Here is a 26,079-nt window from a genome sequence, read left to right as displayed (position 1 = left end):
GTTCAAGTGTTTACACGTGTTACAAAGGGCACACCAGTTTCATTTAGTTAATTTTCGTAACCAATCGAACACATCCAGAGAACAATATTTGTGGTGTTTCAATAATATTTTAAAAAAGACAAAGTTTTTTTAGTAATTTTGATTTACAAAATCTAATTATCGGCGGAAATTAACTCACAAAATCATTTTTTGTTAAAAAAGCTTGTTTAGTGAAAAAGTGCTAACAAATATTCAAACATACAGGTAATTAATTCAACTTTGTCATTAACCTTTTTCTTAAAAAATTTCCATAACTTTCAAAAAAATTTTCTATTATGTTTAATATCCTGTTTTGATAATCCACTCATTTATTTTTATCATTTTTATTTTGAACATATTATCATATTTCTGTACATTATTATATTTTTTACAATTCAATTCATTATTTAAGAAAAATCTATTTTTTTTCCTAAACATATTGTTTGCAAAAATCTCATCAAGATCATGTTTCTTGACAGATGTCCTGAAGATGGAACGTACCTAGTTCCGAAACGTCGACAATAAACAAATAATTAAATAAAGAAATTGTTTTTTTAAAAACTTTTCTTGTTTTTTATTTTGTATTATTTTTGGATTCTTGTTCGAAACTCTACAAAATATACACAAATCCAAGACTCTACCATTCAATATATTCCAAGAACATTATGGAACGAAATTTCTTTCAAAACTTATCAAGAACTGTAGATTACAAACAAATATGTTTAATGAAAAAATATTCAAAACTTAACTCTAAATATGCTAATGTTATTAACAAAAAAATATTTCTAATTCGATGTAAAAATGAATGGATTATACCGAATTTTATTTCTAATATTATAAACAAACAATTCTTATACAACACTTTCAACATCTATAAAATTGAACGACAAATTAATTACCTGAAAATGTCTGTTTTGAATCTAGAAATAAAAAATACTTTTATCTACATAAATTACTTGAAATCACAACTGGATAACATAATCAATACACTTTCCAATACTTTGAACAAAGACCTCTTAAATCAATTTTTAGCTTTTGAAAACTATAAATTTAACAAACATTTTAATACTACTAAAGAAAAACATATTAAAAAACTAAAACTTTAATTCAAAAAAGAGATGACAACTATCCCTTCAAAATCTCTAAATCTTGTACAGATAAGTGGTTAGTTAATAAAACTGATATTTACATTCCAGAAAATGTTAAATATATTCTAGCATTAGGTCCAAAATTTGCATACTCTCCTCAGAAATACAGTAAAACAGATTTCATAAAAATTCTAAGTAATATTGAATACAACATTAGAAACATTGAAACAAACAAACAGAATAACATTAGATCAAAACTATGTGACAGACTGGTAAAACATATAAAGAAAGTAAATAATAAATTTCAAAACTTTCATTTAAAGAAACTCCACAAAGACATTTTAGAAACTAAAGCTTTCATTAAATCTAATAATATTATAGTTTGCCCAGCCGATAAGGGTAATATCACAGTCATTCTTGACAAAGAATTTTACAACAATTCCGTCCTTAACCTACTTAAGATGATACAACATATAATATTTTAACAGAAGATCCCACACAACGTTTTTCTAGAATAGCTTTTAAATTAATCAATGATCTGAAAAACAAAAAACTAATTTCTGAGAATTTTGCTTTTAACCTAAAAATACAACACCCTATCTCCCCTAAAATGTACTGTCTTCCAAAAATACACAAACCTGAATGCTCTTTCAGACCGATTGTCTCCTACATTGGCTCTCCTTTTTACAATATTTCGAAACTCATTTCTGATGTCCTAAAAAATGTTACAATCAATTCTCCCTATTATGTTAAGAATTCGTACCAATTTGTGAATTTAATTAATAACCGCAACATCCCTGAAAATCACTTATTTCTAAGCTTAGATGTGGTCAACCTTTTTACATGTGTCCCACATGAATTAATCCTAAACTCAATCGATAAACGTTGGCACACAATTTGTAACTTTACTGACTTTCCGAAAACAGTCTTCACTCATATTATCAACACTATTTTAAATTACTCCTATTTCCATTGCCAAGACAACTTTATTCTCAAATTAAAGGCGCAGCTATGGGATGTCCCTTATCTCCCGGAATCATCGACTTAGTTTTACAAACACTAGAAATTTCCGTTTCTCAACTTTAAAATTTCAAATTAACTTTTATATTAGATATGTAGATGACACTTTTTTTATCATTAACAAAAATCATATAAACACAGTACTAGATCTCTTCAATAATTTTAACAATAATATAATTTTCACACATGAACTACAAAATAACAACAGACTTAATTTCTTGGATGTATCCGTTTACAACACTAATAACTTTATTCGAACAAATTGGTATAGAAAAACGACATGGTCGGGTAGATACTTACACTATTCCTCATACTGTCCCAGAAACTATAAGATAAACACTATTATTTCCCTTACAGACCATGCTATTTTGTTGTCTCACCAAACTTTCCATCCACAAAATTTATCCCTAGTAAAAATAACTCTAATTGAAAATGGTTACCCAAAAAATCTCATTCATTCAGTTATTCAAAAAAGACGAACTTTCTTAAAAACACAAATTAATTCTCCCAATACCAGTACTAACATCAAAAACACCAATCTTATTTACTGCAGCATACCATACGTTGAAGATTTATATTATTATTTTGCCAAAATTTTGTTAGAAGAAAACATTTTAGTATCAGGCTCATCCTTACACTCCTTCAACCAATTCTTTACGAACATTAAATCCCCCACCCCATCCAATCTCAATACTAATGTAGTATATTCTGTTTCTTGTAATGACTGTGCTTTTCAATATATTGGACAAACCTCCCAATATGTACACAAGAGAATGAGACAACATGAACTAAGTGTGGTCCACCATAAACAAAAAAATTTCAAAAGTACCCTATTACAACACTCTATAGAAAACGCCCATTCATTTAATTTCACTCCAAAGATTTTATATCACGAAAGTTGCATCTTTAGAAGGTTATTCGCGGAGAGTTGTCTCATCCTCATAAACGTTTCTAACAGTGTCAACATTAGATCAGATCACAACCTATTACATGATTCATATTTAAATTTTTTACACTTTTTGACAAACAATTAATATCGACTTCCTTTTAAGACCAACAATTTAAGTATTCACACCCTGACATATAAAAACACACACATACAATCTCACATCTCTCGTTCAAGTGTTTACACGTGTTACAAAGGGCACACCAGTTTCATTTAGTTAATTTTCGTAAACCAATCGAACAACATCCAGAGAACAATATTATTTGTGTTTTCAAATAATAATTTTAAAAAAGACAAAGTTTTTTAGTAATTTTGATTTACAAAATCTAATTATTCGGCGGAAAATTAACTCACAAATCATTTTTGTTAAAAAAGCTTGTTTAGTGAAAAAGTGCTAACAAATATTCAAACATACAGGTAATTAATTCAACTTTGTCATTAACCTTTTCTTAAAAATTTCCATAACTTTCAAAAAAATTTTCTATTATGTTTAATATCCTGTTTTGATAATCCACTCATTTATTTTTATCATTTTTATTTTGAACATATTATCATATTTCTGTACATTATTATATTTTTTACAATTCAATTCATTATTTAAGAAAAATCTATTTTCTTTTCCTAAACATATTGTTTGCAAAAATCTCATCAAGATCATGTTTCTTGACAGATGTCCTGAAGATGGAACGTACCTAGTTCCGAAACGTCGACAATAAACAAATAATTAAATAAAGAAATTGTTTTTTTAAAAACTTTTCTTGTTTTTTATTTTGTATTATTTTTGGATTCTTGTTCGAAACTCTACAAAATATACACAAATCCAAGACTCTACCATTCAATATATATATATATATATATATATATATAAAATTATAAAAATATGCATAAAATTAATATTTTTTAATTATAATATATATATGTTCTCTTTGGTATCATACTGAAGATTTTAAATCAATCGGTTAAAAATGCTTGGGATTATTAATATGAAAAAAACACAAAACTGAATGCAAAATTCTTGTATACTCGATATTGAATCTAATATTTTTTTGTAAAAAAGGATATATATGAAATTATAAAAATATGTATAAAAATTGTTTTTTTAAAATAATATACGAGTATACATGTTTTCTTTGGTATCATACTGAAGATTTTAAATCAATTGGTTATAAATGCTTTGAGATTATTTATATGAAAAAACTGAGAAAACTGAATGCAAAAGTACCAAAAAGAAAGAAAAGCAAACTAAAGGAAAAAGTAGGTGAACTACAAAATGGAGAAAATGAGATTTTCTCCAGAAAGTCAATCATTAGTGATATCACTTTTCCAAGTGAAAATAACATTTCATTATTTTGCCCTAAAATGTATATCACAAGGGGGCAAGGAAAACCATTGAGTATCCTCCCAATAAAAATAATTCTAATAAAAGATAGATAGCAGAACATACATCACAAAAGTTGAGATTGCTGTTCGAATAATAATAAAACAGCTCTTAAAAATGTTCTAATTAGAAGTCAAATTGCGAATAATTGCATTAACGTATCTCTTGTCTTCAATTTTAGCATAGTAAATATAAAAATAATAATAAGACACTAAAATTGCAAAACCATTTTATAATAAATATTAAAAAACATAAGAGAAAAACGGTGAAAATGACCTTGTTAAAAAACCACTTATTTTAGGTTAAACTATCTTCAAGTATTTCTATTTTCAAATATTAGTAAATATATTAAATTTGCCAGTTTGAGGACGAACAATAACTTAAATATCATTTAGGTATTTTTTAAATGAAATTTAGATATGTGTATCATACCAACGTCAACTTTTCAGTACACATTTTCATAAATTGGAAAACCCACCAATGGGTAGTTCTCTAAAAACATTAAAGCTTTGTAAAGTCTCAGAATAATTACTGAATGTCTTTTAATTATAAGACAGATTGTAATTTAAATATGAATAAAAAAAAACAAAGTGACTTAAATGTTTATTGAATTTTCAAGCCTAACTTATAGTCATCGATTTCAAATGGATTATTTTGTTTATATATTTAATTAAATGTTAACAATTAGAATTTTTACAGCTTATTTTGTCTGTGTTAATTATTTATTATTATATAGCAGAAGACCATAAACATTTTATTTGATTTGGTAAACAATTTTATGCTTTTTTGCTTTAGTATGTAATCAACTTTTAGAACCTTTAATGTCAAAGCGTTTTTAAATAATAAATAAGAAAATTACCATGTTATGACATTAATTTATTATTTCTGATGCCCAAAACTAGGATACATTTATTAATTATAAAGCCTTAAACACTTTGCTAAGAATTGATCCTATTACCATACATGTGTGTATGATATTGATACCTAGTTTCGAAAATGAACTGGTGTATGTTTAGTGACCCCATAACAATAAGAATTTCGCTTCGGTTTGTATAATCGATATTCCAATGATAGACATGAAACGAACAATTCTCAAACTATAGAATAATACTTTGGAAATATTAAGCCGATAGTTACGACTCTTCCGTTCATAATATCCATTTAATAGCATATATTAGCTTAGTCACAAGAGGAAAAGATGATTATATGTATATCTGGAATGTAAATATTTCATTATAATCAATATCTGTATTTGATATTTTTAATAAAAATATGTGAGATTTCGTTTTTTCCTAAAAGGCGAGTTATCAAAACCGATAATTTTATTTGAATTTTTTATGTTTCAGGCATTTTTGATCAGTTTAAATGAGAAAGTGTTTGAAGCTTTGCATTTGATATTTTTTGTACTACATAATTCAATTATTCGATTTGCAGATAGGTACTAAATCTTTAATAATTTCTTAAAATTATTTAAATTAAAACATTGGCAAAATGATCTACATTGACCATTGGGCATATCAAAACAAATTAATATTACATGTCACCAAATAAACAATTTTAATATGATGATTAAATATTTGGATATCTTTACCATTAATGCGATCTGATCATTTTGGAATACTTTAAAATAAATTGATGTATGTGTGTGTGCATTTGTATGTAATATTTATTGTACAAAAAATCGTCTGTTTTCGAGACAATGGATCAAGTGATTGGAATAATTTAAAAAATATCAATTGGTACTGACTATGTTGATTTGGTTAATTTTGGTTGATAACATAATTAAATTCTTGGATTCGTAGATACTTACTAAATTTTTAATAATTTCTTAAAATTATTGAAATTAAAACATTGGCATAATGATTTACATTGACATTCTAAAATATTAAAACTAGTTTGGTCAACAAATTTTAACATGCAAATGCCATTATCATCTAATAAACGACTTTAATAAAAGGATTAATGAAAGTTTGGTGTCTTTACATTCAAAGACCTCTGATCATTTTGGAATATCTTAAAGTAAACTGATGTATACGTGTGTATGCATTTGTATGTAATATTTAATTGATGTACAAAAAAGTTATGTACGTTTTCGAGGAAATGGATAAATTGATTCGAATAATTAAAAAAATATCGATTAGATGAGCATCTTTTAAAAGAGGCAGACTTAGCCTTGCTAAAGATCCCTATGAAAAGGGTCTGATTTTAGTTTTTTTGATATAAGCATATTTTAATTTTTTTATTAGGATCTATAACTTTTAAAAAAGGGATTCATGTATATTATATAAAATTAGTTTTAATTAGCATTAATAATCCCAATATATCGACTGTGTTTTAATATGATATAATATTAAAAATGCTAATATATCATTAACATAAGAAAAGAAGTATAAATATATACTATTTATAAAGTAACCAAGAAAGTGATGAAAAGTGACCTGTTTTGGTAATTTTCGATTCAATTTTTTGTGGTACTCCATGTCAAATACTAATCCTTTACCTCAATGTTTATCTTTAAAGGTTTATATTTTTAATATGTAAATCAATTAACTTTTTGATCTATAGTATTTTCATTATTATATAGTCTTCTCTATACAAAACTTTATTATCAAATTTGAAATCAGCTAGATTAGTTGTGCATTTAATGGAGTGGCATCTATTGTAATTTTTAAAAATTCAGCCAATTTATTTATGTGTGTGTGTGTGTATGACTGTGAATACAAACATAAGCACAATAGCAAATAGAATTTTGTGAATTCTGATTGCTATTAAATAAAGTATATAAAAAATGAATTTTATAATGTACTTTTATATTGATAAGAGTAACGGGACTTGATCAAAAGCTCCCGGGTTCGATACCGACTTCAAACAGCCTGATGTCAGGCAGCAGTGACAACGATTGTGAAAATAGTCCTTAAAAATAATAAAGTAACCATTGGGTTACCATCTAAGAATACGAAGTAAGAAGTTTCAGCTCAACAGCTTATGGGGCTTAATGATCAGATTGCTGTTAAATGTATATATATATATATATATATATATATATATATATATATCTGAATAGTCTTGAATTGAACCTCAGTCTTGAACCTCACAGACCATAAAAACCGTTTAGACTTAGAATCATATACTGGTGTCATTTGCCTACCGTACGTAAAAGATTTATATTTCTCGTGGAAAAAACTATTTCAACAGTGTGGCATTCTGTTGGTATGTAATTGTGATGCGACCCTTAGTTCAATTTTTACACAAATGAAATCTAAGTTCAATTTTGACCGCCTCAGGAATTTGGTATATCAAATTAATTGCTCTAATTGCGAACTCTTTTATATTGGAGAAACTAGCCAAAACCTGAGTAAACGCCTTAATCAACACAAAAATAATTCAAAAAATCCCAAGCAATTTAAAACAATGTTAACTGAGCATATTAAAAATTTAAATCATAATATCGATTTTTTTAACCCTAAAATTTTACATTTTGAAGAGAATACAATTAAAAGAAGATTCGCTGAGGGGTTGTTTTTACAATTACATAACGACAAAGTTATAAACAAACGCTTTGACAATACGGCCCTGAACGAAACGAACACGTGGTTTCTTAATAGCGTGTCAAAATTCCTTAAAAAATAACAAAATCCCATCGCCTTTTAAATTTTCCAAAAAATATCAACACATGCTAAAAACTACTTTGAGAAAGTTGTGACATTTCTATCCTAAACTCCGAAGAGTAAATACATAGTTTCGACAACTTGTCAAGTTATCATGATTATTAGTGTGTTTTACCATTTGTGATGTTTTTGTTAAAAAATACATATCTTATCAATGTGCACATACTCATACCATGGATTAATAATGGTTTCATATGCTATATTAGGATACAAAATTGTAAGTGTTTTATTACTATTATTATTATTATTGTTTTTCCATGAAATTTCCTTTCATATAATTTATTTAGTTTCAATTTTTATAGTTAACTTGATTACCACTGAATGATGGCTAAGATGCTAGCCGAAACGTATGGATTTTAAATAAATAAATTTTTTAAAAAAACTCATACTATTTTTATTGATGTTACGCCCGAATATTAAACTCAAATTAAACATATATATATATATATATAATATTGTAGGCTTTTATATTATTACTATATTACTATATTTATATTATTACTATATGATAAAATATTTTTCATATGACTATATGCTTATTGTTAGTCAATTCGTTATCCTTAATTTATTTGTATTCCAAGATGGACCAGATTTAAATATTTATAAATAACAAATTATACCAATATTAATATATATAAACAAGCGGTAATAATGAGAATTTGCTTTAACTTTTATTTTATTAATAACTTTTTAGGATAAAGTTTGATGAGTATAAGGATAAATAATATCTATCATTTTTTTTATATTTACAGTTATAAGATATCAAGATGAATTTCCGCGATAATTCAAATATCGAGTATCGAAAGCTGGATGCTCCATTGAAATTTATCAATAAAAACTATATCACCATAGGCGATAAAGATCGAGAAAAATATAGCAAAATATTGGCCGATATCTTAGAGGTAAATTAATAAAAATATTGCAAGTTACAAAAGTTTCGAGAGCGATTTGTCCAGTATATATTAGTAAATATTCGAAGTATTTGTGATTTGTATTTAAAACAGCACAAGTTGCAAATGGATTCAAGAATGTTCTTTAAAAAGTTGAAAACACTTTTATTTGAGACGGTGTGTTATTTGAATAAATGTTCTATGTCGGAGATGTATTTTTTAACAAGATATATTTTTTGTAAGATTGGGGCTTAAACAATAATTTTTTATTTATGAAAATAAGTAGGTTAACTTTGCAATTCAACTTGTATTTATTATGCCAATTATAGAGCATAAAATTTATTAAAACCAAAGCCTTTACGGGTGTGAAAAAAAACTGAACACTGCTATGAACTATTGAGCAAGTCTTAATTAAATTGATTTAATATTATTATGATTATTTTGTTCATTAATTTAGTTTGGGCCGGTAATCGTGCACATTCTTACAATAATGTTGAATGTATATAAACTATGAAAACTAAATTAATGTACTCTATGACATAAACATAATTTTTGTGCTTTATTTACATAATTTTAGGCATTCCGTAGAAAAATGGCCGAATCAGATGAAGTTTATAAAACTTTTGAAGGAGCGGTGCATTATACAGGTAATTAGAAATATTATATCAAATTTAGTTGATTATATTATTTATACTGGAAAAACTATGGCAACAATAATATAATAAACAATCTATAATATGTAATAAATTATATACCAGAAACGAAAATGAAAAGATTTAAACGATGTTGCCTATCTGTATTTTTATTTATTAACTAGATGACCCGACAGACGTTGTCCTGTACCAATGTCTGCAATTTTTTAATATAATATACAAATATTTACCGTTTTCCCAAAATAAGAATTATTGTTTTTTAAATTACTCTTCACGCCAAAATGCATATACATTTATAATATGAGCGATGTTAAATGTTGGAAAGTTTAACATAACACTGGTACTTCGTGTTGGATTGGTAGGCATTTCATTTTTCTTATTCATAATCAAGTTTATTATACATATTCTAATATTGTCTAGGTTCATAAGTAAATTGAAATTTTTGGCAGATCATAATTTTCATTTGTTTTCAATGCAAACAATGACATGTCGTTTTTTGTAATTTTTTTTTTCATTTATTTCTACAATATTGCTCATACATCCCAGTACTTAAAAAACTTTAGAAAGATTTATCAAAATCCGAATAATCGTTTAGGAGGAATATACGATGAGTGCTTGTAATTTAATATCAACTTTATATAATAGCAATAAATCTTAAATTGGTTCTACGTTTTAGTTAGAAAATGTCTGTATGAGAAAAAGAAAAGGGCTGTTTTTAGGGTTTTCACGGCAATTTTTCGATTTTTTCTCGCCGTAAGGACCATCCTTGGACTTCAACGAACATTTTATCTGAATACCTTGGGACTCAGATTATGAACAAATCAATAACAAAATCACTAAAATTCAGTTACCCAAATATAAATATGCACCCACTTTCACTTGATACCCTAATGTACATTCATTTTTATGGAATGGCTCAGTCAATGATTTCTTAATTTTTATAATAATATTTTCAGGTAGTGCTTATGACAAAGTAAAGGTTGGAAAACCAGATGAATTTGATTTGAATATAGTTATGAAATTGCCTGCTGCTTGGGACTACCACAATGATATAGAGGTAATATCTGAACCACTGTATTGTTCGGTTGTATTTCTTATTTGTAATAATAATAATGTTTTCCAATCTCATTTATTCAATTAAATAGACGTTGTTCTTGAATATATAAATTTACATAATCAATGCAATATGTGTTATATTCTTGTGCGTTTAATCGAAAGTTTTTATGTAACAACCCGTTAAGTTGCATTTGCATTTTTACCGTAAGCTCCCTGCATGAATAAAAAACTAGATTTTTGGAATTAAATGAGTTCCTAAAATATACTTCAAGTAGCTAAATATATTTGATTTTTGCAAATATTATCATTCACTTTAACAGGTAAAAAATTCAAGTCCTAGCTACGTCACAATTAACGTGAAGTCGGGTTGCGAAAGATCATACAGAGACCCGTCTTTCTTAAACAAATATCAAAAGTAAGTATATAGACCGGATCCTGCTCAGTCAGGAACTTTTCTCAATGTTTTGTAATTTCATTTTATTAAATGCCTGTAGTGTAGACTAATCGCCTTACTAATAATAATGAGCTGCAGCTCAATCAAACAGTTCACAGTTATTTCAGTGAGTTCATGCTATGAATAATTCCGATTGAATAATTCAAAAAACATTTTACTTGTATTAACAAGATGAAGAACTGATCAAATTTTCATGAAGGCAGGTCTAGCGGTTTCGGAGATCTGGTAAAAAAAATTAAAAAAATGGCATCTGGCGGTCAAAAATGATCATTACACATATGCACATCAAATTATCAGATATTTTATAGAGATTTTAACAATAAGTATATATTTTGTTTACATTCCTATGGGTTTCGTACAAATATTTATCCGTTAGACGGCGACGCGTCGCCTACGCGCTTCGATATTTTGTCTCTATGCAGTACGATTGCTTTGAAAAAAAGTTCAGAATTTCCAAAATATTTCAAAATAAATTTTTCTTCAAAAGGTCTTTTTTTTTCAAAAAAAAGTAAATTTTTGTCAAAAATTTATAGTTTCTCAAAAATCTAATTTTTTCAGAGTATTTTTTTTTCAAAAATGTTAATCTTTTTAAAAACAAATAATTTTTGGTACGGGAAGTTCCTGCAATTTGCCTTAAGGCACAATGCTATGCGCCCCACTAGTTATTATTATCGTTGCTTCGCCTTGAAATAGGGTCTTGCTATTAGGAAATCACATTTTTCTTGGTATATAATTTATCCTTCTAAAACCAGCTTCAAAATTTCGCTTTCATGTTTCGTGCCTTGAATCTTAGCAAGTCATCGATCATCCAATTCTTTTTTGTCCAGTCTCTTTGGTCCTTTTATTTTACCATCATAGACATCATGCAGGTGGCATTTTTTGCAAATGGGTTCGATATGGGATATATATATATATATATATATATATATATATATATATATATATATATATATATATATATATATATCTGTGTTTATGTGCATTATGTATCAATATGCGTGTTTGCGCACTAACTATTATAATTGATTTTCTTTCTCAGGGGTATAAGGATTTGGACAGATAACGAAGGATATTTTATTCAAGAACAATTCCATGCATGGATGGAAGGAGTTGTTAAAAAAGCATTAAATAAATTTCCATCACATGGATTGGAGTACATTATACAAACAAATGGCCACGCTATTTATGTACGTAATATGCATATTTAAATTATTAAATATAAGCAATAAAATTAAATATAAGCAATAACTAACAATACTTTAACTTTTAATACTTAACCTAAATAGAACCTAGTAGCAAATCACTTAAGTTATTACTTAACTAAAATTAATATTTTGTAGGAATAAATTAACTTAATTCTTGCGTACATTTCTGATATCAAGATCCAGATGAACTTGATATCAGAACAATCTTTGCTCATTTTTATATTTTTAATAGTTCAATTTGTTTTTAAAGACAATTCGTTGTTAAAGAATTATTTCTTACGCAAGATGTTACTTCAGATTTAAATTTAGATTTAGATGCAAGATATCAAGAAGTAGTTTTTCAAAATGCCGTATCTAAATATTTCAGGTTAAGACAAAAAAATCAGGCCCAGCTGTGACATTGCAATGTGAGAGTCAAGATAGAAAGATCAAAATAGACGTCGATCTGGTACCAGTAATACAATTTAACAATAATTCGTCTACTTTGTGGCTTTCTCCACCTGTTAGACAAAGACCTCTTCTTTGTTGTAAGGTAAGTACATTTTGCATAACAATGGGCAATGTTAATAACTTCATTACATGCATAATATGTGAACTAATATAATTGAAGCTCATAACGTTTATTTAATTTGAAATAAATTTTATTTGTGCAATTCTTAAATCACTCTATAAATAATAATTATTATTTGTGAATGATTAATCTGTGACCTTGTGGTAAGAAGTTTGGCCTTTCAACCAGAAGGTTTTAGGTATTAGGTTTGATATCTACTTCTTATAAGTAGCTTGATATCAATAGTTTTTTACTTGAAAATATATATACAAACTAGCCAACCGGGCGAACTCCGTTTCACCACCAGATGGTTTCATTTTATGTAACATTTCGTTTGGTGATTAGAAGATGAAGAAAAAAATTGTCTGCTGTTGAAAATGAATAAAAATTTGCACAATACACGTGATTGATTTGATGTTTTTCAATTGAAATGTTAGGAAACGAATAACTTTTTTTTTACTTTTTTGCACAATTTCACAATGAACACAATGCCGGTTTGTCACATGAAATTGACTGAGCAGAGAACAATGACTAGCTGGCAAACAAATGAATGGCAGTCAAACAAAAATATTAGTTTGTTTTACATGCTAAGTATCAGAGATGACGCTGTATATGAAAAAAGAAAAAGTGTTTTCCGCTTTTCTGTTGAAATTTTTCTTCAATTTTCTTTGCTATAAACCTCACGGAGCCCGAGATCTTTCTAACAAATGCAAAATCGTCGAAATCGGTTCGTGCGTTCTGGAGTTATATCGTCAGGAAGGAAATCCCGACTTATTTTCATATAATAGATATGGTTTTTAGTGTAATTAAATTAAAAACTATTTGTATTAGACAAATTGTAACAATAAAATATATCAAATAAATATGGTCCAAACTATAGGCAATCTTATAAAAAGCGGCGTGGTTAAGAAGAATCTCATCACTACTTATCTCATAGAAATGTTTATTGTTGTTCAACAATATTTTTAAAAAAATAATATTAAATTTAAAAAATAGTATGTTCATATTTTCTAAAAAGCTAATATCAGTTTTCATATATGGCTGACTATATTTGTACTGAAGCATTTCCATTCATAGAAAACTTGGTGCGCTGTTCCTAAGCCAAAAAAGAACAACGGCTTTACGAATAAAAATCGTGAATGGCGAGTTTCGTTCACCGATCAGGAAAGAGATCTTTTATATAATAAAGGTCGCATAAAAAACCTTATTAGACAAATTAAGGTAAGTATACTATGTTTTTTTTGTTACGTAGCAAACTATGCAAGTACATTCAGCTACTATACTATGTTTTAAATATAGATGATGAAATTGCTGCTGATTTTTAACGATTATCTAGATGTACTAACATTGTTTTTCAATTCATTGTAAAGTTTTCTAGAATTTTCTATCGGTTTGTCTGGATAAGATCAATTGAATTTTCCTTTTATTCATTCTATGAAATAAATTTAAAAAAAACTGGAATCAAAAAAATATTTAGCAGTCTTATTTTAGGCATTCTAATAAATTTTTAAGATTAAACATGAATACGACCGTGAAAAGTAACAACTCTTTTTCACAGAAATTGAAAAGTGTTCATGAAGAGACGAAAAGTTTACCAAGTTATTATGTGAAAACAATATTTCTTTGGGCTTTGGATGACAAAAGTCTCGATCAAAATATGTGGACCCAATGGTCAGATGGAGCGCTTTTTATGTTTGTATGTATATTTGCATATATTTTTTATGATTACATTTTTCGAAGTAGATTTCGTAAAATTTGCCTATTATGTAAAGTAATGTAATGTTACAAAAAGCTCATTAAGTTACACATATCTAGGATATGAAAATCATATCTATCTAAAGATATTTTGAAAAATATTAGTTTATGTCTGGCTTTCTCTCTCCATATATGGTTTATATTTAATTGATTGATTTGGGGAATTCAATACATTATCATTAATAAATGATTCCATGAATATTGTAGATGTTAAAAAGGCTACACAGTCATTTAGATGAAAACAAGATTCCTTATTATTGGGATTCTAGATGCAATTTGTTGGATGCTTTAGGATATGCCGTTAATAATATGAAATACAAGATTCAACGAATAATAAAAGAAATTGACAATTCATTAGATAATCCAGAAGTTCTGGCTAAATATTTGTGTGAGTACCAAACATACATATACATAATATAATATATATATATATATATATATATATATATATAACTGTATCAGTACAAAACTTATAACCAATCTTCGCTTTCTGATAAAATAGAAAATTCATTGTGTATATTTTTATGAAGGTATTGCTCTCATATTACAAATGTTCAAACTCAAAAATCCCACACAAAAACAGCGAAATATGTTTTAAGTTATAAATCAATAAAATATATACTAATACTGTAGAAATATTAGCGGTTAGTTATTCTAATTAGAAAACATTATAGTAGATTTTATACTATATCAATAGAATGTTCAGGGCTTGCACCCGAATTTTCGAGTATGAGAATCTATTTTTCATTACAATTATTTGTTTTGTTCAGAAATCCGTCTTGTTAATTTTGCGATCTCGATTTCAAGTCACTCTGAGTCGTTTGATACCAACATTGGAAATAGTATGTGAACCAAACATTGTCTTCTTGTAGACACTTATTCAAGAACTATTTCCAAATTTTAAGAACCAATTGATTTAAGTCGATTTAAACTTGCGTTGATTAGTTTACCGAACCATTTTTTAATAATTAGTAGATAAGTTCACTTGGATCACATTTCGACATAAATCCAGATTTTGAAAATTTTCTGTTAAGAAATATCAGTTGGGAATCGTGATTATAAGTTTCAGTGTAATTTTTTGTTGATTTTTTTGCGTATTTGATGAAACTTTTTATTATATTGTTTATAATATTAACGAACGAACATCCTAAAAAAAGTGGTTTAATTTATAATTTATATTATTAAGTTTATAATGTTCGGCTAAACGATTCCTCAATGCAGTATATAGTTTATCTATGTTTATTGGGTCGAAAAATGTCTAAAACAATAAAATCTATTAACATAAATGCGGATATTATACTTTTGTATTAAGATTATAAAAATTTCTTCAAATTACTATTAAAGTTACTCTTAAGTATTATATTAAATTTACTCTGAATTACTATTAAAGATTTGAAGGAATTATTGTAAATTCATTTATAATTTGGGAATATATTTTTTAAAACATTATTACTTGAAATTTATGAAGTATTTGAATTTATCATGTTGTATAATAACGGAGTTGACAACGATATATAATTGATAAATAGTGTTCTGATAAACAATCAAAGATACTTCATATTTTATAATGATTGTTACATAGTTCTTTCTAAAAATAATTAATTTTATTATATTGATATACTAATTAGTACGAATATTAGTAGATCTTTAAATTGACAGAATAGAAAAAATAATTTTATTTTTAATGTTTTCTAATTAATTTGTTTGACCTTTAACATAATATACTTTATTTTAAAACATTTTTGACATCGTGTTAACAATTGAGTCTAAATCATTAGGACGTCAGTACCTCATTGCTAGTGGCTGTTTTCTCTTAACATATTTTACTAAGTAGAGAAGTCGAATTACTGCATATTGTTGTTATGATTTATATAATTTCTACAGTAACTGCAGATGAATTTGCGGACTTCAGGAGAAGATATGGTTCTATCGAAGAAGGGTTTGAATCATTGTCCATTGATTCTGCCCCACCAGTTAGTGATTTACGTGGCGATTCTAGGTGTTGCATATTATAAATGTGTTCAGAGAAATTATGTTTTAACAATTTTATTATCACTTTGACTGAAACTGTTGCATAGTTTCGTTTTATAATATTTTATCAATATTCATGTTTTTTAGAGATTATATAATAATAATATGATATCATGTTTTACAATTTCATTAATAAATATATATTTGAATGAATGAATGAAATCATTTTAATGACTTGTCATGTATTTACAATTTCATTAATAAATATATATTTGAATGAATGAATGAAATCATTTTAATGACTTGTAGAAAATTCATTTGATGGGATGAATATTTAGAAATATTATGTAAATATTTATATTGAAAATAAGCCTAAATGAAGATCACATTTTGACTAGGCGCTTGTAACGTCCAAGAATCTTTGGAAATTCAGAATCGATTCAGTGAATTATAGTCTGGGATAGCGGTGGCGATAACGGTTCGAAAGTGGGCTAGCACATGGCTAGCACCAACTAGTCCCGGGTTCTCGCTACCGCCAAAGCCCGACATCAGGCATCTTTGATGTCAAATTTCCACTTGAGGTTATAGATCTCAAATATAGCCTCTCGTGGGTGTAGTAGCGTATATATAATAAAAATATCAGCTAATACTTCGAGTGTAGTTAATTAGTCATAATTGTATTGGACAGCTACTGGGTTGCCATCCATTCAAAAATCCATATAATAAAGTCAAAACAATTACTGAATGTCCTAAGCGTAACAGATTTTAATTAAAAGTGTAAAAAGTGAATCATAGTTTAATACGAATCCATTCCCTGAGTATTGAAAAGAGAAGTATATTGAACGATTGAGTGATGATTTATTCAATATTAACTAAATATATAAATTAATTTATTTTTTTGTAGCTTTCGAAAGAATTCCGTATTTATTGACTTTTCTAGAAATTATACTAATCTCGTTATTAGACTCGATGTTTGGCCAAACCGCTTCTTCGTAATTGGCAGGTGAGTGGAAAATTTTTCAATAATTTTTCCGATTTTGAAAATTTAAAAACTATTTAAAAGGTATCAGTTGACATTCGTGCTAATTAGATTTGGTAAAGATCAGCCGAGCCGTTCCCTAATTTAAGCTCTAGTAATTAATTCTTGAAAAAAATGCATACGATATTAATGATGCTTCGCGTAGTTATAAAGTTAATGGTCTATATTCGATAACTAAGATTAGTTAGGTTTATCATTAATATATTATAATAAATTGCAATATGCCAAGAGGTCTAGAATTTTTTAAAAATCGTTTTTATTTTTTGAATATTTTCAAAGATTTCAACTATTCAAAAATACGTCTACAAGTCGATTTTTTTAAATTTAAATTTATTTGTTTCACCACAATTCCCCCGCGAAACTTTAAACGCGTTTTTTTCGAAACTGTCTTCAACTTAATGGACCATTGAAATTTTTACAGAGTCTGTTTTATAAACTTCTCTTTAGTATAGACTATACACTTATATCCAAATTCGTATTTATTACGATTGCGACATTATTTTAGATTAGTAGCATATATTTTATTCAGTTTGTTTTGATTACTTGCTAAAATCATGGGTATAGACAGGTGCCAATTTTCCGAAACCCCATTGTCAAAAATTAATTCATGGCTTTACCAGAATACCCTAAGGTAAAATGTCAATTACACATTAGGAGTTTTGATTAAAAAATTGCTGTAGGATAATATACATAAGATATACTGAAATTGTTCTTATTATTATGTTAATTTTATTTTGGACAAATTTGTAATTTAATACTTTTACTACGTATACATAAATCAAATTTTACCTCTTGCAGATATATCGTATACTTGTGCGGTCTGTGGAGTGAAGATAACGTATAATAAAATTACATTTTAATCAGAATGCACAAATGGGTTTCACGATTGAATGGTTTTCAATGCAAACCTTTGCACATGCGCGCTCTCGAACGATATATAAGATCCATGGAACAGAGAAATATCTAATATTTTCGAAATATTCGCAATACTTGCCAAAATATTGTTGCAATATACATTTTTTTCGATATTTACAAATGGATACCAGCAATAAAAAAATTGAGGAAATTTTAACTTTGATAAAGAAAACGGGAATATCAAGGAACATTTTGTTCGATCCTAAGATTACGCGGGTTTGTGAAAAATATGATTTGAAATGTAAATATTTTCAAAAGCATTTTCTTTTTATCTATGCTGCTGCTTTTATTTATATTTTTTACTACTTGTGTACCTTCATTCAATTGGACAATGAGGTAAGTTAGTCATTTTATCTTCTCTATCTTATATAACTATATATATTGCAAAATATTAAAATTTATTCATAAAAAAACATCGAAAAAAGCTGTCTGTTCATAAAAGCTGTTATATTTCTAAATATTAAAAATTATTATTAAAAAAACGTTCAAAAAAGCTGTCTCGCAAATAATTTTTATAGTCATCAATAATCAATAATTAAAATTGAATTGCAAAATTTAAAATTAGCTAAAATGCAACGCAAATTAGTATATAATACTAACCAATTCTATTTATATATCTAAATATAGCGTAAAAAGATTTTTATAAAAACGATAAAACGGTTGGCATTTTTTTTTAATATAATTTGACCAGCAATCAGAATTTAAGGGCTCTTTTGATGATAATACTTAACTAAATTACGCCGGTTTTTATTAAAGGTAACCCAAGCACCTCTGTGTCCCTTAGTTGGCAATAACATTTCATAATCATAATAAATATTTCACAAATACAGTTTTTTTTCTATAATATTGAATTTATTTTAAAATATTAACTGTGCATATTGATAAAAAAGTTGATATTTCGTTGTGTATATCAACAAGGCCAAATGCAATTAGATAAAATTATTTTATTGCTGTTCTAGAAATTATTTTACATCATTCGATATTCATCTATATTTCATACGACCAAAAATATCACCACGGACAATATTTTTTCAATATAAAATACCTATAGTTAAATAATGTATATTTTTTTCTAATTTTTATTAATATTTTTGTGATTTTATATTTAATTTAGGACTGCATTCTAAACATGCCAAGAATAGTAAATGATGTTTTTCGACCTCCTATCAATTGTGATTTTTGCAGGTACGTTGAATTCTATTATAATAATGTGATTTTTTTACTGTTCTGTAATATTAATAACTTCTATAATTAATATTTTTTTGGAATATCTGATATAGACTAATATGCTTGAAATTATTTCGTTTTATGGTTCATTATGTATCATCCTTCAAATGATGATTAATTATATTCAAATTGAAATTCCTGTACTGCGGATCATTATAACAGAGATTGATAGGAAAGTTTGCAATAATTCTTTCATATTAAGGAGTCTTTTTTTAGTTCGTTCAGAATTAGGTGATTTAACAATTGCTTGTGATTTATTATATTCAAATTCAAATTCCTGTACGGGGGATAAATGCAACAGAGATTGATAGGAAAGTTTGCAATAATTCTTTCATATTAAGGAGCCTTTATATTAATATTTGTTATACAATTATATTTTTACAGCTGAATGCAAAATAATTTCTGTATTTTGCATGCAAATATTAAATTAAAAATATAATTTCAAGTAATTCCTTATATTCCTTTTATTTTGCTAAAGTTGCACTCGTCAGCAAAACAGATAAATTGTAATTGACGTAAATGCCAATTATTTACTTCAGATATGAAAGAATTTATTTATTAATTAATCATAAATTTCTTCAAAATCAGATGAATCAATTTCAAAATAATATTTCAACACAGTGCCCTAGAGGACTATTTTCAAAATCAAGCAGAGTTTTGATTTATAATTGTAATATATCAGGATATCAGTTATATATTATTGCATTATCGGACTAAATATATTTAATATTTGTAATAACTAATATAACTAATATTATAATTAAATTAATAATAAAATTAAATTATAATATAACTAATGAAACTAATTAATTAATTTTATATAACGCAAGTATACTTGATGCGTTGCTATGTGCTTATTTCATGATTATTACCCATATTAATTTAAAAGTCGGTGATCAAAAAATGGATTAATCTTTTAGACACGTGCAAAATATACCAAAATTGACAAAATTAAGTCAAGAGGACTTCGAAGATAAATTCGCTTATAGTGGCGCACCCGTTATTGTTCAAGATGCTACAGATTCTTGGTTGGCTACATCAAAATTTAGCTATGAATTTTTTAAGAACTTGTATTCTTCAACGAGCAACACTAGGTAATCTAATAAAATTTTATTTATTATAAACACTCTGCATAAATATCTATTAAACTATACAATTATTTTACATTTACAAGAAATTATTATTAAACTTTACAGAACTTCGCGGGATTGCCAATTCTTTCCATATGAAACAGAATTTGAAAACTTGTATCAGGTGTTTAATATGAGCACAGAAAGATCACTGTTAAAACCAGGTTTGTTATATAAAGTTGAATTAAAAAAACATCTTCGTAGAAAATTCGAGTAAAAAAATTTAGAAGATCTAGAATAAATTTAGATTTATTTTTATTCCATATATTTTAATATCAGCTCACATTTGTTCACTTAAATTTTTCCATTTTCTTAAGAAAATCAGTCTTATTCGTCTAGAATTTTCATGATATGTTTCTTCGGTAAAGTTTCTTGAAATGACCCACAGAATCTGAATTGCAATGTTACATCATTGAAATTATTAAAAGAAATAGTAAATCTAAAAATATAAATAGTAAAAATATTTTTTCAAATGAAATATATTTATGAATGATCATATTGAATTAACTGAATTTATAAAAATATTTTTTGCATATAGACTTTGAATTGTTTAAATATAAAATATTGTTTTCAAATTATTTTGGTCTTGGTCTTAGGTACTAAACCTTGGTACATAGGCTGGAGCAATTGCCAAGATTCAGCAGCTCTCGAAATGAGATCTTTGTACTCTCGACCATACTTTTTGCCAAAAACATCTGGTGAACCTACTGCTACTGATTGGATTTTCATGGGAGGACCTGGCAAAGGTGCACATCTCCACGTAAGTGAAAATCTTATACTAAAATTTTCAATTTAAAAAGAAAACAATACAAACATGACATTAATATATAATATAAACTGATGATCTAATATAAATTTCGTAAATATTGCCCATTTTGCTCAAAAGCGAGTATGATGTAAAAACAGACAATTTCTGAACTTGTTTTTCAGGATCTTCCTGATTTTCACTCTGTTTTTGGTAAATCTCTTTCATTTGGCTCATGTTCTAATTGTAATGTTTCAACTCCTCTTCAGAGCATGAAAACATATAAAAAACTTGTTATCCACTTTACCTTCACAACATCATATTTTTTACTTTTTAATTTTTAAATAGGTAAAGTTAACTTTCTTAAATTAATTAATTTAAGAAAAGCACAAAAATACTGAAGATTTTTTTATATGTATATATACTTTTTTAATCCCTTGATTGATTAATTATAGAAAAGTGGTTTATATTATATTTAGTTGGACAATGTAAATCATCCTTCATGGCAAGCTCAAATCAGAGGAAAAAAACGATGGACCATTATTCCACCGCCAGAATGCTATTTTCAATGTTCTGGAGAAATTATTGCCGATGTTTATCCAGGAGAAATAAGTGAGTTTCAATTAATTCTTTAAAGGCATATGTTTTGAAGAAATGATGATATTGATAATATTATTTTACCATAATAATAGTATCAACAATTATTAATATCATTAACAATCGCTATATTAAAAATTATTACGCTAGGCATTATAATTATATAGTTACCTCTTTCAAATTTATGAATACTTTTGTTATTAACTTACCTAATGTGTATATCAACTATATATCAACAAGGCCAAATGCAATTAGATAAAATTATTTTATTACTGTTCTAGTTGTATTGGATACAGATATTTGGTTTCACCAAACAGAAATTTTACCAGGTGATATCAGTATAACTATTGGTGCAGAATACGATTAAATCGATCGTCAAGACTCTCAGGTATACTTCAAATAGTTTTTTTTATTTTATTTTGTAAATAAAGCCATATTGTATTTATCACAACGTTTTTAACGTTTTTCAATATTTCTGACGATTACCATTATGTGCTCATGCTTTTCTGGAGTTCGTGATTTTCAGAAGAAAACCCAATGTTTGTTTTATTTTTATTATTGGAATTTAATTGGGATTGCATTAATTTGGGATTATTAATTACAATGATGCATTATTACCTGACAGTGATCAAGATACTGTAGGGTTTATGCTATTAATAGTTATATATGCTATTAATAGTTTCAAATTATTCAGTTCTAAAGGACGTCCAAAATGACTCTACTTTGTTAATTTTTGGAGATTTGCAGTTCAATAACAAACTATTAATATATTTGCTTCAATAGAAACAAAATTCAATCCATGATACGTTGCATACTTTATTTCAGGATTCTGGTAATGTAGCACTACATTTGTAAAAGTATTTAAATACAATTCACAAAATAAACAAAGACTATTTATGACATAGACTATAAGTTTTGATTCTTTTCAATAACTATAAAATATTTATAATATTCTTGAAAATCGAACCAATTTCTTAAGTAATATTATTGTAAATATTCTACATTTAAGATCCACCAAATATATGCAAAAATTTGGAACCACAAGCAGGCAATTGGCATGCCTTCTCGTCCATTTCAGTTTCTGCTTCGGAACAGTCCTTCAGAATGCAATGACGCCAACGAATCTGTAATTATATATATAATAATTTGGTAACCCATTAAATGTACGATTATATTTTATGTATCAAAGTGTATGGCATCGTGCTCTAAGGCAAATTGCTGGAACTTCCCGTACCGTAACGAAATGTTTTCAAACAGATTATTATAAATTCTGTAATATCATCTTATATTTATAAGAATTATACTAACTGAATTACAAAGTCAAAATTATTCACTTAAAATATATAAGTGAGTTTTAGAACTTTAACCAGAATTAAAATTGAAATCTCAATTATTTTCGATATTCAAAAAAAATTTTTTTCCAAAAGTAATTATTTTGTCAATACAAGCAGAAAGTTTTTTGAATCATTCAGATCAGATGCTTATTTCGCTTTGTATATTCTAAATGGCGGGACCTGCCTTTGCCAAAAACTAATCATTACTTCTCCCAATCATTGCAAATTGAAAGTTTTTTGGATCATTCAAATCGGATACTCCGTTCTCTCAAAAACTCGATTTGTACTTTCTGCACTTTTGCCCCGTATTTCCAAAACGGCTGGACCTGCCTTTGCCTAATCAGCACATCTCCCTATCAATAGGAATCGAATGTTTTTTAAATCAATCAAATCGGTTGATCCGTGCGCCCGAAAATGTGAACGAAAAACTGCGGACACACATCCATTTTTTTCTGAGGTATGCCAAAACGTTTAGAAACCTTCAAAACGTGGAGAAATGCAAAAATTTTCATTTTCGATTTTTGGCCCATTACTAGAACTACCCTAACTTAAGTTAATAATATATAGATGAGTTACTTTTTTGCGCTCTTTAATATACTAAAGTGTGTCATTTGGTTGGTTTTATTATTAGTGATAGTATTTGTAAATTATATATAAAGGATAAGATGAGAAATTGGTTTTATATAAAATAATTACTTTTTGCACTTTTATCTGCGCATCTGCGAAATGAACAATAAGTTTTCAAAGAACAAGGCAGAAAAATTATATCCGGACATTCATACGCAACCAATACAAATAAATATATAATTTAATTTTAATTTAAATTTTTAATTAAAGAGGTACTCATAAAATTCTTCATATTTCAGGTTATATTTTTATAAAGACAAATTGCACTACGCGGCAGACCATTCTAATTCTAAACTTTCTAACAAAATAATTTTATTTCCGGCAGAAAATATAATTTAAATAAATTTAGCAATTTTTTTCGACGTTTTCACTTATTCTGAATTGTTTGATACCAGACCTCTACGAAGTCCGTCAGACAAGAGTTAAGGCAAAATTCCACTTACACCTGGTTCATTATTAATTTTACCTGTCGTCCTTTTCCACAGGTGACACTACAAGCACTCCATGGTGTCCAATCATCCCACCGCCTGGTTTTTACGTCTCGAACAGGTTTCGGGCTAACAGACACGGCCGCACTACTTCCAGGAGATCTCGTGCTACCTCCACGTGGTGAACGATTGCTTTGTGAATCTATGTGTATAACAATTACAGGTGTATGTATTCTTTTTTTTCTTATTTTTTATATTCATCTATTTTTTTATTTTATTTTTCGTTTCATTTTATTTGAAGCGAGCAGAACTATATGTTCTATAAGCTGCTATTCCGACTGTACATCTTGAACTTAATTTTTTTCTGGTGGCAACCCAGTGGTCAAGCACCCTTGTTTTTGTGTATATTATGTATAAAGTATATAGGGTAGCGCGGGGCACAAAAATTCAATTTGACTTTGAGTAATCATATTGTGAAACCCAAACCAATATCATACCAAATAACAACTATCTAACTAGGCTCAGTAAAACTCCCAGCTAATATATCATGTTAGAAATATATTATTTTTTGCTGTTTTTTCGAAAATTTGTATCTTGGTTCTTTTTACGCCATAGGAAGGTTAAAATGAGACGGCCATGGGGCAAATAGGACCAATGTTTATATTTTTAATTTTACGAAGCTACATTCATAGATTTTAATTTAACCAAATTCATCAGAAGAGTTGAGATAAATGTTTACCTTATCTATAAAAAATTTCTTTTTTAACCTTATTTTATTTTTATTTCCAATTTTTTATTGTTTACACCTTTTCCAGGGTGAAAGATTTAGGGGAGAGCCTGCATTAAAGACTTGAAAAAATCGTTTTTTTTATTGCGAAAATGTCTTAAAAAACTAGCCAAAAATTTATCCCTAAAATTTCAGAAACAAATTCAATTTTTTTCGGAATTACAGAAAAAATATTGAGCAAGCGTCAAGCATGTATACGAGCGGAACGAAAACTTCGAAGAGCAAATTTTCGGATTTTCATTTTTTCGATTCTTCCTAATTGGCGGGAAAGATAGGAAAAAAACTAAACTTCCTATCAAAACAAAATTCATTATATTCAGGATTAAATTCTAGTTGAACCTAAAAAAACTTTAAAAAAAAGTTATAATTAATCCACTTTTTAAACAAGGTAAAGTAAATTTTTGTATCAAAATTATACGATTTTTTTTTTAAACTTCGAAAAATATATAATATATAAATAGGTTCAACTAAAATCTATACTATTGAGAACATATATTTGTTTTGATTTTAATGAAAAAAATTGAGAAGAATGTTGAAATATATAACAATAAAACCTAAAATTTTCGTTACATTTAAATATTTATTTCCTTCCCTAAAA

At 27.1% G+C, this 26,079-nt stretch overlaps 2 protein-coding genes across 5 annotated transcripts in view; both read left to right on the top strand.

Annotated features, from left to right (window-relative positions):
* LOC113385481 overlaps positions 1 to 16,700 on the top strand; it is a 66,957-nt gene extending 50,257 nt beyond the window's left edge. For all 4 annotated transcript variants that reach the window (XM_026623336.1, XM_026623340.1, XM_026623337.1 and 1 more), the window contains exons 2-11: positions 8,871 to 9,020; positions 9,586 to 9,655; positions 10,618 to 10,718; positions 11,038 to 11,132; positions 12,211 to 12,358; positions 12,744 to 12,908; positions 14,004 to 14,147; positions 14,485 to 14,622; positions 14,889 to 15,069; positions 16,566 to 16,700. In XM_026623336.1, the coding sequence (XP_026479121.1) occupies positions 8,886 to 9,020; positions 9,586 to 9,655; positions 10,618 to 10,718; positions 11,038 to 11,132; positions 12,211 to 12,358; positions 12,744 to 12,908; positions 14,004 to 14,147; positions 14,485 to 14,622; positions 14,889 to 15,069; positions 16,566 to 16,696 (1,308 nt within the window). In that variant the 5' untranslated portion in view covers positions 8,871 to 8,885 and the 3' untranslated portion in view covers positions 16,697 to 16,700. The remainder of the gene's footprint in view (positions 1 to 8,870; positions 9,021 to 9,585; positions 9,656 to 10,617; positions 10,719 to 11,037; positions 11,133 to 12,210; positions 12,359 to 12,743; positions 12,909 to 14,003; positions 14,148 to 14,484; positions 14,623 to 14,888; positions 15,070 to 16,565) is intronic.
* Positions 16,701 to 19,735: 3,035 nt separating this feature from the next.
* LOC113385738 lies at positions 19,736 to 24,834 on the top strand. Its single transcript, XM_026623577.1, has 7 exons — positions 19,736 to 19,791; positions 20,754 to 20,927; positions 21,030 to 21,127; positions 21,560 to 21,723; positions 22,188 to 22,320; positions 22,587 to 22,693; positions 24,752 to 24,834. Exons 1-6 carry the CDS (start codon positions 19,736 to 19,738, stop codon positions 22,670 to 22,672), a joined length of 711 nt encoding a protein of 236 aa, XP_026479362.1. The 3' UTR covers positions 22,673 to 22,693; positions 24,752 to 24,834.
* Positions 24,835 to 26,079: the final 1,245 nt, after the last annotated feature.

The sequence above is a fragment of the Ctenocephalides felis genome, unplaced genomic scaffold (assembly GCF_003426905.1).
Source record: "Ctenocephalides felis isolate EL2017-DRISC unplaced genomic scaffold, ASM342690v1 CF-g0.4_SCAFFOLD_03571, whole genome shotgun sequence".
Classification (NCBI taxonomy): Eukaryota; Metazoa; Arthropoda; class Insecta; order Siphonaptera; family Pulicidae; genus Ctenocephalides; species Ctenocephalides felis.
The sequence above is the reverse complement of the archived record's forward strand: the minus strand, read 5'-3'. Positions and strand labels throughout refer to the sequence as shown.

Excerpts from the sequence above, each read along its gene's own strand:
- LOC113385738 (XM_026623577.1), top strand. The coding sequence starts at position 19,736 with ATGCCAAGAATAGTAAATGATGTTTTTCGACCTCCTATCAATTGTGAT. Across the intron at positions 19,792-20,753 it reads ATCAATTGTGATTTTTGCAG|ACACGTGCAAAATATACCAA; the intron begins GTACGTTGAATT and ends TTAATCTTTTAG. Across the intron at positions 22,321-22,586 it reads TGTTTATCCAGGAGAAATAA|TTGTATTGGATACAGATATT; the intron begins GTGAGTTTCAAT and ends TTACTGTTCTAG.